We start from the raw sequence: 15,515 nt of genomic DNA, 5'->3' as shown, positions 1-15,515 counted from the left end.
CCTGAGGTGCCTTCTCCGGCTTCATGGTCCATGAGCCCGCCTTGGGAGGGTTGGGAGGGTATTGGCTCCAGGGTGATAAACAGTTCCTGGCCGTCGGGGAGAATGGTTTCTCCGCTTGCATGCTGTGTGCTATCCTCATCCTCCTCCACCTCCTCATCTTCCTCATCCCCAAAATCCTCATCCCTGTTGCAGGGGTCCATGAACACGGGTGGGGTAGTGGTAGGGGGCCCCCCTAGAATTGCATGCAGCTCATCATAGAAGCAGCATGTCTGGGGCTTTGACACGGAGCGGCCGTTTGCCTCTTTGGTTTTTTGGTAGGCTTGCCTGAGCTCCTTAATTTTCACACGGCACTGCTGTGGGTCCCTGTTGTAGTCTCTGTCCATCATGCCCTTGGAGATTTTTTCAAATATTTTGGCATTTCGTCTTTTGGAACGAAGTTCTGATAGCATGGATTCATCTCCCCAAACAGCAATCAGATCCAGTACCTCCCATTCGGTCCATGCTGGAGCTCTTTTGAGATTCTGGGACTGCATGGTCACCTGTGCTGATGAGCTCGCCACGCTGGCCAAACAGGAAATGAAATTCAAAAGTTCCCGGGGCTTTTGCTGTGTACCTGGCTAGTGCATCTGAGTTGAAAGTGCTATCCAGAGCGGTCACAATGGAGCACTCTGGGATAGCTCCAGGAGGCCAATACCATCGAATTGTGTCCACACTACCCCAAATTCAACCCAGAGATGTTGATTTCAGAGCCCCTTGCCAGCCTGGGAGAAATGTCTGCTCAAACCATTGGCTATGGTATTTTGAATATCTGGTAAATATAAGACTGAAATGAAAATCTGATTGGCTGTGCACCAGTTCCATAGTTTTATTGCTTCTGCACAAAAGGAGAGGGATCTTGCTCCTCCTTGATGATTTATATAGTACATGCAGGCTATGTTGTCTGTCATGAACTTGACAGATTGAACTTGATCATGTGAAGGAAGTGCTAGCAGGCATATCTGACCATTGTGACTTCCAGGAGGTTGATATGGAGAAGGAACTCTTGGGCTGTCAATTTGTGTCTGAGGGTATGCCTACACTAGAAAAGTAAGTCAACCTCTATTAGGTTAACTTACAGCCACCGCAGTAATTACTGGGGTGGTGCATGTCCACACTACCCTCCTTGGGTCGGTGGTCTCACCAGGAGGCTATGTGGGTAGCTGAGTGCCTGGTCTTTCAGCTCCACTGGCAGCTCCCTGCTGGGAGCCCAGCTGCCCCACAGGTTCCTGGGCTCCCAGCAAGGAGTGGCCTGTGCGGGGGGGGGGCGGCACCTGGGTTTCTTGCTTTGGCTACCAGCCGGGAGTGGGGGTCCACTCTCATCTCAGCTCCCAGTGGGGAGCGGGGTCCAGCCCGCCCAGCTCTCCAGGGGAGTGGGGGGCAGCTGGGGTCCAGTTGCCTGGCTGTTATGGCTCCTGCCGTGAAATTGACAAGACAGCCAACAACTGATGTAAGTAACCCAGTGTCTACACAGACACTGCATTGCCCTAACTACACTGACATAAGCTTTACATCTCTTGTGAGGTGGAGGTATGATGTTGGTGTAGTACGGCACTTACATCGGTGGGAGGAAGGCTGTAGTGTAGACACTGACATAATTAGGTCAATGTAAGTGTAGACCAGCCCTTAGTATTTCAGCCATGTAAGGAGGCAGTTGAGTTTCATGGTTGAGGCTGAGAAGATCCTTTAGAATGAGCCAGTGAGAAACACTATGACATAAAAATTCCCTTTTACATTTAGAATGTGGGAGAAGTACTTTAGGTGAGACTCCTAGTGCAGAATAAGATCCTGTTAAAAGTGTTCAGAAACTTTCAGAGGTTCTACATAAGATCAAGCAAGTGGGTAAAAAAACAACGAACCAACAAAAAACCCACATAGGATATACGATTGAATTGCCACACTTGGAGAGGAAGTTCATAGGCGTGTGTGTGTGTATTTCCTGCATGAAGAAAAAGCAGAACATTTTTGACAGCAGCATGAGCTGCAGGAGGAGAACTGCATTTGTACTTTCGTCCAATAATAAATGCATGTTAGTTACTTAGGTCCTGCCTGTGTTATCGTTTCAGGAACTCTGCTTGCTTGGGTAACCCATCTATAAGTAGATTGTGAGGTCTTATGCAATGCTCAACCCACAAGGGCGTGTTCAATTTGGAATACATCTTAAAATGGATAGAAGTGCAGATTAATCTTATTACTTTTCATATCCCTGCAGCTGATGGTTTTAAAATGAAGTCCGCCAGTGTAAGAAAATGAGTGAAGAGAATGAGAGAGACCACAGAGAATCTACATTTGCATTTGGTGGAGCATAAGGTAATGAATGATGGTGTAAATACTTTGTGGGTTCCAGAAGAACAGCAAAAAGTAACCAGGGCCTGGGCAGATGACGGTTTGGAAGTGATGACGCCTTGTAGAAAAATACCCTATGGCAGCACAGAAATACCCTTCTCTGTTGAAAGGACAGTACGCTACATGAGAGACTGCATTAGGATTTTTTAAAATGTCCCTTTCACATACTAAAATGATGAGAGGTACAGCTGGACAGCAGGTGCTCTGCCTATTAATAATGTATGTCTTACAGAAGTAAAGTCTTAGCACAACTCTAGCAGGTGTCTAAAGTTGGTTCCTTACTCCCATTTTCTTAATTATGGTTCTCAGTTCTTCATTCAAAGGTACAAATTTAATAAAAAAAATCTTCAGTGTAAGTCTACTGTCATAAATATAAAGGGAAGGGTAACAACCTTTATGTATGCAGTTACATAAAATCCCTCTTGGCCTGATGTACTGAATCTTTACCTGTAAGGGGTTAAGAAGCTCAAATAACTTGATTGGCACCTGACCAAATGGACCCATAAGGAAAGAAGATACTTTCAAATCTGGGGGGGGAGAGGTTTTGTTTGTGCTTTCTTTGTTTGTTCCCTCTCTGGAATGGAGAGAGAGACCAGGCAGGAAAAACATCTCCTGAAAACACACCTGAAATGATCCATCTAAGATTACAAAAATTGTAAGTAAGGGCAAGGAAATGAGTTGGATTATCTTTTGTTTTCACTTCTGAATTTTGCCTGTTTTGTAACTGGGAAGCAATGTCAGAGGGGAATCCTTTGTGTTTTAAATCTTTTTATTTACCCTGTAAAGTTACCTTCCATCCTGATTTTGCAGGTGTGATTCTCTTAACTTTTTTATAAATAAAATTCTTCTTTTAAGAACCTGATTGATTTTCAGTGTCCTAAAAACCAAGGGATTTGGTCTGTGCTCACACTGTAACCAATTGGTTAGTATATTATTCTTAAGCTCCCCAGGAAAGGGGGTGAAGAGGTTTGGGGGAATATTTTGGGGGAATAGGAACTCACACCTTCTTGTCAACTGTTGGAAATGGGCAACATCCACCTTGATTGCATTGGCCTCATTAGCACTACAAAAGTAATTTTCCTCCTTTGATATTCACCCCTTCTTGTCAATAGTTGAGAATAGGCCACTTCCACTTTAATTAAATTAGCCTCATTAGCACTGACCCCCCCCCCTTCTTGGTAAAGCAACTTGATGTGCTGTAATATTTATACTGCTTTCTGTATTTTTCACTCCATGCATCTGATGAAGTGGGTTTTAGCCCACAAAAGCTTACGCCCAAATAAAAAAACAGACTTCAAAGAGAAAGAGAGAGCTTATGCCACAAGGACTCCTCGTAGTTTTTGCTGATACAGACTAACAAATAATAAAAAACAGACTTCAGAGAGAAACTGCAGAGCTACAATTCATTTGCAAACTTAACATCATTAATTTGGGCTTGAATAGGGACTGGGAGTTGCTGGCTCACTACAAAAGCAATTTTCCCTCTCTTGGTATTGACACCTCCTCATCAATTATTGGGAGTGGACCACATCCATCCTGACTGAATTGGCCTTGTCATCACTGGTTCTCCACTTGTAAGGTAACTCCCTTCTCTTCATGTGCCAGTATATTTATGCCTGTATCTGTAATTTTCACTCCATGCATCTGAAGAAGTGGGCTTTTACCCATGAAAGCTTATGTCCAAATAAATCTGTTAGTCTTTAAGGTGCCACCGGACTCCTTGTTTTTGTGGATACAGACTAACATGGCTACCCCTCTGATTAGAGAAGTATATAAATGGTAATTGGGGCTATTCCTTATGAATAGCTAAAATAGCCATGTTAAATGGACTAGAGCTTTGAAATGCAAACCTGTACTGTTAGAGAATTAAAGGTAATACTAATTGTATGTGTTTACTTATATCTTGTTAGATGTTTATCATGTACACAGATGGTTCCTGTCTATCACTGTATTCTGTTAATTCAGAGATTAAAAGGAAATATTAACATTTAGATAAACCTTGGGTGTAATAATGTCATTGTCTATATTTCTCTGAAGTTTGTAGCAAACTGTCTATGAACTGAGTAATGGATAATTACCTTATGCAGATGAATGCAGCTAGTTACTTATGCGTACATAGGAAATAGTTAATTCTACTTCAAAGACACTATTCTTCACCCAAGGAACATCTGCTATGAAGAAGCTAGCATAGCCTGCAAAAAATCTCTATAAAAACTCTTGGGACCTGATCCTTTCATCTCAAATCTGCTTAAGCTTCATCAGGGGAAGTGTAAGCCGAAAGACTGAGGTATCCAATTTCATTTTGGATCAGCCTGGTGTTGGACATTGGACTGCAACCCATGGACTAATTCTAAAAGAACTATTTGCAGTGCTAAAGCTCACCATCTCTACTATGAATCTGATCTAAGAACTCTGTTTTTACCTGTATGTATAATGATCCTTTAACCAATACTCTCTCTCTCTTTTCTTTTTTAATAAATCTTATTTAGTTAATAAGAATTGGCTGTAAGTGTGTATTTGGGTAAGATCTGAAATATTCATTGACCTGGGAGGTAATGTGTCCGATCCCTTGGGATTGGTAGAACTTTTTATATGATGAATAAGATATTCAGTAATCCTCATCACATTTGACTTGTCTGTCTGGAAGGAAGCCCAAGGCTGGGTTGCTTTAAGGGAACTGTGTTTTTGGCTTCTAGGTGGAAGCTATTTTGTTGCTGGCCTGCTGAATCCAAGTATTAGAATAAAAACAGTTTGGGGAATTGTCTACCCCATTCTTTGCAGTTTGCCCTAATTAAGCAATCTCATTGAGTCCCCCCCCCCCCCAGGACCCGGGTCACATACCCCTTTGCTCCACAGAACATGCCAAAAGTTCTACTTGAGTGGCAGTCTAAGCCATCAATCTCTGAGAGATGCTTCCTCAGTCCCATCTACACCTGTCCTCCAGTGCTGCTGCTACTCATAGTCCTAAACAAAATCAAGCAGGACAGAGCCAAAGTCATCCTAATTACCCCAACTTGGCCAAGACAAATTTGGTTCCCCTACCTGATACGCCTCACATCTAGTCTAGCCCTACAGCTACCGACTTTTTCCAACCTGCTAATTCAGGATTCGGGACACATTCTTCAGCATGAACAAGCTACAGGTGGCTATCATCTCCACTCAGTGAATCAGTGAGCTGGGCCTTTAATGACTGATACCCCCTACACAGTTTTCTATAAGAAGAATGACCTGATTGAGATGAAAGTCTGAGGACATCTTAGGAAAAGACTGGGGATGTGGACAGAGGGATACATTCTCTTTATCCACCATAGTCTTTCATCCTAAACCTCATCTGACCAGGGAGGAAGCCTCCTGGGAGAGATCTCAGAAACTAACTCCCTACTTTGGGGTAAGTAGGATGGCAAATGGCCAAATGCTGGATGTAGTGGGTTGTTGGCAACCCACCATAGACACTGAAACCCTTAATTTGGTGTGAGATTTTATTGTGACAGAGACTCTGATCAAGGGACATGGGCTGGGACTGATATCCTGCTGAAGTATGGAGTTTACCCTGAGGGATAAAATATGCACTGAAATTGGAACTCGCATTGTTGTAATTTGCCAGAATGATGCCACTGATGTATGAAGGGTAACCACTGATTGCAGTCATTTATGCCTCTACAAAACTGAATGCAATGTGGATGGAGCCAGTCAGAAAATAGGAAGGAGGGGACTATCCACAATGGAAAATGTTGATGAAATCAAAACGTAATTTTCATTGAAATTTTACATGGAATACACCTCTACCCCGATATAACGCGATATAACACAATGTTGGATATAATGCGGTAAAGCAGTGCTCCGGGGGGGGGGGGGGGGGGGCTGTGCACTCTGGCAGATCAAAGCAAGTTCGATATAACGCGGTTTCACCTATAACGCGGTAAGATTTTTTCGCTCCCAAGGACAGCGTTATATCGGGGTAGAGGTGTATTTTGAGTTTTTGACAAAACAAAAATTTAAGAATGAAAATATGTCAGTTCCGAAATGCCACCATGGTAATGCATGCTACCACTCTTCTCTATGGCCTGGTGTTCCCGCTAAGATTAAATCTCTCATGAGACATCTCGGTCTTTCCTCTTGATGCGGGGAGGTGGCATACCATGGCGCTTCCATGGCCACAGTGCATCATGAGAGATGAATTCCAGCTGGGTCCATGGAGGAGAATGGGACAGGGCCGCCCAGAGGATTCAGGGGGCCTGGGGTCTTCGGCGGCAGGGGGCCCCCGCCGCCGAATTGCCGCCGAATACCCAGCACTTCGGCGGCGGGTCCCGGAGCGGAAGGACCCCCCACCACCGAACTCCGACGAAGACCTGGAGCGGAAGAAACTCCGGGGGCCCGGGCCCCGCGAGAGTTTTCCAGGGCCCCCGGAGCAAGTGAAGGACCCAGCTCCAGGGGCCCTGAAAAACTCTCGTGGGGGCCCCTGCGGGGTCCGGGGCCTGGGGCAAATTGCTCCACTTGCCCCCCCCCCCCGGGTGGCCCTGGAATGGGAACATGTGGCCCCCAAACTACAACTCCCATGAAGCGGCAACAGCATTTCCGAATGGGGTTTGGACTTTTGGGTTTTTGACCAAAAAAATCAAAATTTTCTGCAAAAATGTTTCCAAAAAACAGTCTTAATGGAAATTTTTCAGCCAGTCCTAAGTGCAGAGTATAAAACACTACTGGCCCAGAATTCTCCACTCACTGACAATGAATGAACTCTAACAGAACTCTGTGTAAGGTCTGAATTCTTCAAGGCTGATAGGTAATCAAAAACAACTTGAAGGGAAGAATTCACATAGCCCTGGACCTTGAATAGTTTTTACCACCCTATGAAGTGAATGTAAAGCATTACTATTCTGATTTGTTACCATTTTACACCTATTTAGCACTCACTTTGCATTGGTGTAAATGACCACATAAGGTGCAGGGCAGTAAAGTATCAGGTCACAAGAGCCAAAGAAATGGGCCTGTTTTTCTTTTCTTCCTTCCTTTATAGTCAATTGAGAGCATTGTTGTGCGGGAGGTTTTCCATGAAGATATAAATGCACTGTCAGTGTTTGCCTGTCAGGTTTTCTGGCTCTTCGGGTAAAAAGTAGCTTTGCCATGTCTTATACAGACTTTTATAATATGGCTGTCATAGGGGTGGCTAGCCCTTTAAGGGGAAATGGGTCTCAGCCCCTCTTGTGACACACATACCTCGCCTTCCCTGGTGGGGAAAATGGGTTCATGGCCCAATCAGGCCTCTGGGATAGATAAGGAGAGGTGTGGATAATGGGAAAGAGAAAGAATGACTCTAGAGAAGGAACCAAGACCTAGGAGCTGCTTCTTACTGAAAAGCAGTGGTGCGGGGAGGCTACTGCCCCCCGCAATGGAAATATTATGGGGGCTGACCTATGTTTCTGCCCCTGAATATTTCCTCTATACCTGGGAAGGGTATGATATGGGGCATCTTGGGCCTGCTCCTCTTCCAGCCCAGCTGGGAAGAAAAGGGGCACCTGGAGGTGGGGGCTGGATCCAGGCTGGATAGGGAAGGGGTGGCTGGGTGGAGTCACATCATTCAGGCCAGGGTGAGGGCTGTTTCCCCTCCAGGGCAAGAGCCACTTCCAGTTATATAAAAGCAGCAGCTGAGACAGGGAGCTGGGTTGTGGCTGCTCTGGGCGCCAGGGACGGGAGGGCTGCTGCAGCCACCCTGACCACACTGCTTCCTCAGCCTGCCACGCATCTTCAAGGCCAAGGTGAGTGCCTGCCTGCCCTGCCACTGCCAGAGTCCCTGGCACTGCCTGAGTGCCCTCTGCACCCCAGACTTCTCGGTGCACACCCCCAGCCCCAAACTTCAGCCCCTCCATTCAAAATGAGCTTCTGGCAGGGAGCACCCCAAATAGCACCGGAGGAGCTGCGAGGGAAGAGACTGAAAAGGTCCCAGAAAAGGCTGAAAGCCACACAGACCCAGGACATCTGTCACATTCTTTTCCACTTCTAGTTTTAATTCTTTTGGCTTGTATTCTCCTACAGCCTGGGTAGTCAACTATTTTTTGTCAAGATCCAAATTTCTTGGTCAAGGTATAATCAAGGTCCAGACTCCAAAGGAAACTTCCAAAGGGAACGCTAAACCATTAGAGGATGCTGGGGGCTAGAAAAGGCTGGGGATTGAGTGAGTGCCAGGGGGTGCCCCAGGATAGCAGCAAAAGCTGACAGTCTGGCAAGGCAACATACAGAGAGGGAAAGGCTGATGTGATCAGGACAGTCTCTTTCTCCCAGCCAGAGATGGGGGGGTTAGCTGGTCTGACGGGCACTAACAAAAGCTGGCAAGGAAAGATGCAGATGTACCAGGCCCAGGCATATAGTGCTTTTATTAGTTTTACCCTTTGCTCTACATGTATTGTACCTTTGGCGGAAGGAATAAATAGTGCTTTGGTCTGAAGGCACTGTTTGAGTCATTTTAATCAACAATCTGGTCACAGGTCCCCATAGTGAAAGGGCTGACAGGTGCTAAATGCAGTTGGCCTGTTGCATTAACATGGTTGGGGAAAACAGTGGGGCTATAGCCCAGACTGCAGATTTCCACCCAGGGTGAAGTGTAGGAAGCCATGCCTGTCACGCAAGAGGGACTAAAAGGGAACTTAGGCCTGGTCTACACTACCCGCCTGAATCGGCGGGTAGAAATCGACCTCTCGGGGATCGATTTATCGCGTCCCGTCAGGACGCGACAATCGATCCCCGAATCGACGCTCTTACTCCCACCAGTGGGAGTAAGAGCCGTCGACGGGAAGCCGCGGAGGTCGATTTTGCCGCCGTCCTCACAGCGGGGTAAGTCGGCTGCGATACGTCGAATTCAGCTACGCTATTCGCGTAGCTGAATTTGCGTATCTTAAATCGACCCCCCCCGTAGTGTAGATGTAGCCTAAGATGCAGTTTGCCCTGTAACTGTGACATGTACTATGGTTAAATTAACGCCTCTGTGGACAAACAGAAGACCTGACCTAAAATGTGTTTATTTAAACTACTGTACAATGGAAATCACATTCATTTTAAAGGCCAGTTCAGAGATAAGCGACACAAAGCTTGTACACAGGGATCTTCTTTGGAGTTTTCAGTGCTGAAGTTCTTTACCTCCTAATACAGTTTCGATGCACAACTGTGGTTATTTACTGAGTGCCGATAGTGTACTTGGCAGAGAACAAACATGGAGGAAGACACAGTCCCTGCCCCAAGGCGCTTACAATCTAAAATTAGACATAGACAGTACTGTTAGAACATATAAAGCTAAGTCTGAGATCTTGTCAGCCAGAATTAAGATGACCCACTTTAACAAAAGACCAGAATACCAAATATATATATATAATATAGGGCAGAGTGGTGTCTTGTGTTTTGGGGATATATAGATGTCTATACATGTGTTGGTGCGAAAGGCAATGGTGGGTTGTTTGGGGGGAAGAGGTGGTTTTATATTCTCTGGTGCTTCACGGACTTGTGCTTCCTGAAGAGGAAAAAAGCAAATATAAATAAAATTAGCACTGTCATAGAACTTCACGTACAAAGCACTGTACAACATTAGGGCACATTAATTCCCAAGCAGTGGAGGAACCCAGTGCTGGGATGGGGGTAGAGTGAAAGGTGGGATGGCTGGCCTCTCATCCCTCACAAAGCCATGCTGAGACACTGGGTCTCCACCCTGGCATCCATGGATCTGCTGAGTTCTGTGAGTGGAAGCCCAGATACTGAAGTCACTGGGAATTCCATTAACTTCAAGGGGCTTTGGATCTGCTTCTGCCTGTACTGCAAAGAAGGAGAGAACATGTCCCACCAGGGGACAATCTGCTAGAAACGCTGAATTTCCTATTCCCTAAACAAGTGTTTTCCCAGTTGGGAGCTGATCTGGCTCTTAATCACCCTTTCTTCTTTAAGAAGGAAAAACAAAGAAAACCTGGGGAATTAAATACAAAAACATACTTTGATGTAAAACTAAATTAACAATATTAAACACTCAGACATCTGGTCATGGAAGCATTAAGAGGTCCTATCTCCTCTCACCTGGCAAGTGTAAGTCAGGAGTAACCCTTTGAAGTCAATGGAGTTGCAATGATGAAGAATGGCCTCACCCACATCAGACATATTGAGTATGATGATTTATTAGTTTATACTGCTGTGTCTATATCTTAATACAGAATGGGCTCAGTCCTGGAGTTGCATATGCATTCAGAAATCCACGTACAACTCTGGTAGGAGATGCATGGCTATTCCTAAGGGGAAAATTGAGCTCCATATGTGCTAGGTGGGTTATTACAGAGAATCTTAACCTTTACATTTCCAGATGTCAGTGTTTAAAATGGGAACTTATTAATTATTAATTTATTTAATTAATTATTATTATCATGGACAATTTTACTTTTTATATAAAAAGTGCTTTGAATAGCACTGGTTATCATTTTTACAAACCATGTAAATATTCCAGTTGTGCAGGAAGGAAAGAAAGTTCAATGTACTGGTGAATAGCACCCTAGTATGCAGCTACTGAAAAACAACTCTTTAGTTATAGTAGGTGACACAAGTCTACCAGATCACTATGATTTTGATCCATTGGCAAAATATCATGTGGGCAAAAAAAATCTGGGAAGAATCAAATCAATCAAAAAAAAATTCTCCAGAACACAGTATACAGCTTTAGGTATATAAAAAAAAGATGAATGACTCTAGGGACTAGCGATAAAAGTACACTTTAAATACATCCACTTGGCCAAAAAAGAGGGTGCGATTCTCTCTGTCTTCTGCTTGTTATCAGCCAAATCAGAGCAGTGATAATGGCAGTCCTTGGTGGAATTGAACATCTCAGCTTTCTAGTTAGGAGACTGGCCCCCTCTGACGACATCTATACATGGTTGAGGCCATAACGAGGGGTGAAAAGGATAAGTATTGGTCCCTGAAATATTGAGTATGGAAACCCCCAACACCTTTTCTGTATTTTCTTTAGGGATAAGGAGAGGGGTTATGTGTAAGGGCTGATGCTTGGATTCCTACCTTCCTCCTATTGCAAAAATAAATATAAAAACCAGCCATCTGCTGAAGTTAAAGGAGCACTGTCCCCTTAAAATCTAGTCAAAAAGTAGTTTCACACACTACACCTGCCTTTGAGGCTTCCTGATGTTCTTTTGATTTTACAAGTCACTTTTCATATTTAAATATATATATTTCTCTGACCTTTGGTTGTCTAAAAGATTCACAAACAAGAGGGAAAACTGACTGACTATATGGGGGTGGGAATAGTAAATTGACTATACGCAAAATGCTGTCAAATGTACAAAGTAAACAAACTGGAAAATATTCTTTTGTCTGTAATCTCAATTCTAATCACCTGAGGTGTTACTTGTAATAATATTAGGTGAAATTTCAGGCAGAATCAGGATTTTCAAGTCTATGATGTTTCCTTACGCTTGTTTAAAAACTAAAGCAAGCTGACTTCATAATTACCTGAAAAACCCTTTGAAGAAAAAAAAAGCCATAAAAAAGTACTAAGATTCTTCCTCTTCCTCCTGTTCTTCTTCTTCTTCCTCCTCCTCCTTGTTTGTAAAACGGGGGTACAAAAGTGATCACAGGAGAGTTTAAAGAAAAATGAGCAGTCCCTAAATTTGCAACTGTATCTAGATTATGTATCTAGCAGATGTCACATTAATTAGTGTAAAAAACAAAAATAGCACAGATACATTTCATGCAAGTTTTCTTTTTAAAAAAAAACCATACACACAGTGCTCTAGCCTTATGGTATTAACAGGCAAGCTTTGGGGTATAAAAATGCCTTTCACAGAACAGTTGGGGGAAAAGATACATCTAAGCTGTAAATAGATGCTAAAGATTAGATTTTGAATATACATGTATGCAAACATGATAAGCATCTGACGTTTTGGATGAGACCTTATTCTACAGCAATGAGAAAGTCAACATGCATGCCCCATGAACTAAGCTACTGCAAAGCCTGAAGTCATTCAGAGCCAAATAATAAGCCCGTGTTTGCATTTCCAACATGTGCTTTGCTTTTTGAGATATAGCATGAATTTCATAAGTGAACAATAAAACAAAAAAACCCTTTCTGACTAAGGAACATCAGCCAGCCAAAGAAGTCATTATCTGAAAGTTGCCATTTCCATACTACAGAGGAAACAGCCTATGAGTACGTCTACAATGTAATAAAAGACCCATGGCATGGGCACCACTGGCATGGGTTAGCTGACTTGAGCTCACAGGACTCGTGCTGGAGGGCTATAAAATTGCAGTGTAGACATTCAGTCTCAAGCTGGAGCCTGGGCTCCAAGACCACATGAGGAAGGAAGGCCTCTAAGCGTGGGCTCCATCCCAACCCCAAATGTCTACACTGCAATTTTATAGTCCTGTGAGCCCAAGTCAGCCAGCCTGAAACTCAGTTCCGTGGATTTTTTAATGACAGTGTAGAGTAGACAAACCCCCTGTTTGCTCTGTCTTCCTCTGCATAGCAAGTGAAGCTTTTAAAAGGCAGTTCTACTAAAGTGACTAAAAATGGCATTGTAATGTTTTGCACTTATTGTCCTTCAGTGATTTCTGGATCAAATCTGCTCCCTTTGCAAGTAAAAAGTATTGCTAACTGCCACAAAGTCCACCCACATTGTGAAAAATTAAGGTGGGTTCTTTCAGGATTGTGCATAACTAACAATTAAAGATTGAGCAACTAAACTTCAGTTAGAAGTTCTGATGATGATATGTGAGGCAGAATATAACCCAGTTCCCTCTCCCAGAACTATATTGACTCTGCAATGCTATAAAAAAAATTGCTTGAGTCAGCAAAGTTAATGGTTGTAACTAAATACACACCTGGGTGTGGAGCTCTTGAGTACGAAGGTGCCAGTTTAACATAATTGCATTAAAGAACTATTCCTGCAAAATCAAACTTTATAAAGCACTAAAATGATCTTTCCCTTAGATTAACTGAAGTGGAAAATGCCAATCCAAATGGAATTTCATGTGGCATCTTTGGAAGTATTTCCAGTCTATCCTTAAGAAGGATTTCTTTGGCCAGTGTTGTTGAGAACAATCCAAGAAGGCTCACAAACAACTCACATCTTTCCAGTTTTTGCATATTGGATTTGAAATTCAAATCCATTAAAGTTACAACATCAAGTGTAGAGATACGTTGTTTTTTTAAAAAAAAGCTCTGCATGACATCGCTGTGATGTATGAATGTTCAGTGAAATGCTGGAGTAGAACATAGGGAGATGTCTAAAGAGCATCAACACAGCAATAAATGGATGCAGATTCCTTCCACCTTTTACAAGGGAGTCTCACTTCTCTCAAGTTTAGAGTTGGAAATCGTAGCGAAAGGGTTTTTACTCTTCTGAGGCACTGGCTGATAGAAAGAGTAAATAGAGAAAAGCTGGGGCATCCCTAGCTATGAGTAACTTGTAGGTCTACATGACACAGCACTGACTATAGCCATGTATATATAATAAATCTATGACAGAACATAGTGATGTGGAGAGATTTAGGATGTATTGGCTATTTTCCAGTATGAATCAGCAATTAACTCCCAAGAGTAATTAACCTTACTGAGGATATTAGGGAAAGATTTAGAACATAAACCTGCAACCCTGGATAGGCTCTAAGAATCTTGGGCAGGGAAAAGTTGCCCTGTGTAGACAACAACACCTTAAATGGAAGGATGGTTTTTAGGGATTCAAGATATTTGTAAAGCATAATCAAGATCGTTTTAAATTAATGAGTTTCAAAGGAAACGAGTGTCTGGGAACCCACAGGAAATTTTATTAAAGAGCCTTTGAAGGAAAGGTTCTTTTCATTTCATTTCTAATTATCAAGGTCAAAGGTCTTCTGCTCAACCAGTTAGATAAGGGCACTGAACAATAATTGTCCCTAACCAGACTTTAATATCAGTATTTTGAGTTTGGAAGTGGGTAGATGTCACAGAGATTTGTGAATTTTCTAACTTCTGTTGGAGTAGATGGGGATGAGTGAGCACTGCAGGCATGCACACACCATAATTGAAAACATAGTGTCTGAACATTCTACTGCACCTCTGTCCCTGGGTGTTCTTCCTCCTTTTCCTACACAAAAAGATACAGAAAAGATTTTTAAAAGGGCAGATCAAAGAAAAAATGTCAAAGGTCATGGAGGGAAAACATAGGTGAGACTAAAACCAATTTAAATTAAAGCAATTATGTGGAATTATGAGCTATATTTTGAGGTATTGTTCCCTTGGGGCTCATTCCCAAAGAACACTTACACTGTGGTTCTACTCTGAAAAGTGACAACAAAATTATGATAAGAGTCCAATATCTTTTGTCACTTAATGACTTCCAGTCAATTCTTCTCAGTTTACAAGCAAAGCACTGCTGTTTTTTCTCCTAATTGTCCACCCTGCAAAATCAAAGTAATTACTTGCTATGGGCATGTGTATAGTGAGTTCTGAGGGAAAAGTGAGGCAGTTTGCTTATGGCCTGAGGAATTACTGAGACATGGCAGGCACCTATGCTATAATACAATTTTTAAAACATGGTTCTAAAATAGTTTGGCCCCAACCCCACTGGCTGGCCAAACAGTGTTAGAAACTGGTTCAACTGGGATATTGCAGCCTGAGCCTCAGACTGAGGTCTGATGTTAAAATTCAGCAAGACAAACAGTATATTACAGTAGTAGCTAGTGACTCTAGTCAGGATCAGGACCCTGTTGTGCTAGATGTTACACAAAACACATACAAAATCGCAGTCCTTGCCCCAAATACCTTATGATGCGAAAGGACAACAAACAGCTAAAAGGTAGGGAAGAATTACAACGTCCACGCGAAATGGGCAGGGTGATGGTAGGCCTTCTTCATTTCATGCAAGGTGGGAAATGGGGATTAAAAAAGAGGTACCAGAAAAGAGAGGGAAAGGATGATGTTGAAGGACTGAGAGGAGAAAGAAGGAAAGAAAGAGAAGGTGGGAGACTAGAAAGGAGGGAGGCAACACTTGGATCAGGCCACTGATTAGAGCAGCATTCATAGTCTACAGAAGTCAAAGTGTAACTGTTCCTTGTGACAAGCAGAAGACCAAGTATATGAGGGTTGTTTCTACTGCAGCTGCTACCTAGGTGACTTT

General features: G+C 43.1%; 1 protein-coding gene across 1 annotated transcript in view; it reads right to left on the bottom strand.

The window, feature by feature from the left end:
* Window positions 1-9,619: 9,619 nt before the first annotated feature.
* SH3BGR (SH3 domain binding glutamate rich protein) overlaps window positions 9,620-15,515 on the bottom strand; it is a 53,165-nt gene continuing 47,269 nt past the window's right edge. The window contains exons 6-7 of the mRNA XM_065406828.1: window positions 14,454-14,483; window positions 9,620-9,880 (exon numbers count right to left, since the gene is read on the bottom strand). Of these exons, the coding sequence (XP_065262900.1) occupies window positions 9,620-9,880; window positions 14,454-14,483 (291 nt within the window). The remainder of the gene's footprint in view (window positions 9,881-14,453; window positions 14,484-15,515) is intronic.

The sequence above is a fragment of the Emys orbicularis genome, chromosome 1 (genome assembly GCF_028017835.1).
Source record: "Emys orbicularis isolate rEmyOrb1 chromosome 1, rEmyOrb1.hap1, whole genome shotgun sequence".
Classification (NCBI taxonomy): Eukaryota; Metazoa; Chordata; order Testudines; family Emydidae; genus Emys; species Emys orbicularis.
The sequence above is the reverse complement of the archived record's forward strand: the minus strand, read 5'-3'. Positions and strand labels throughout refer to the sequence as shown.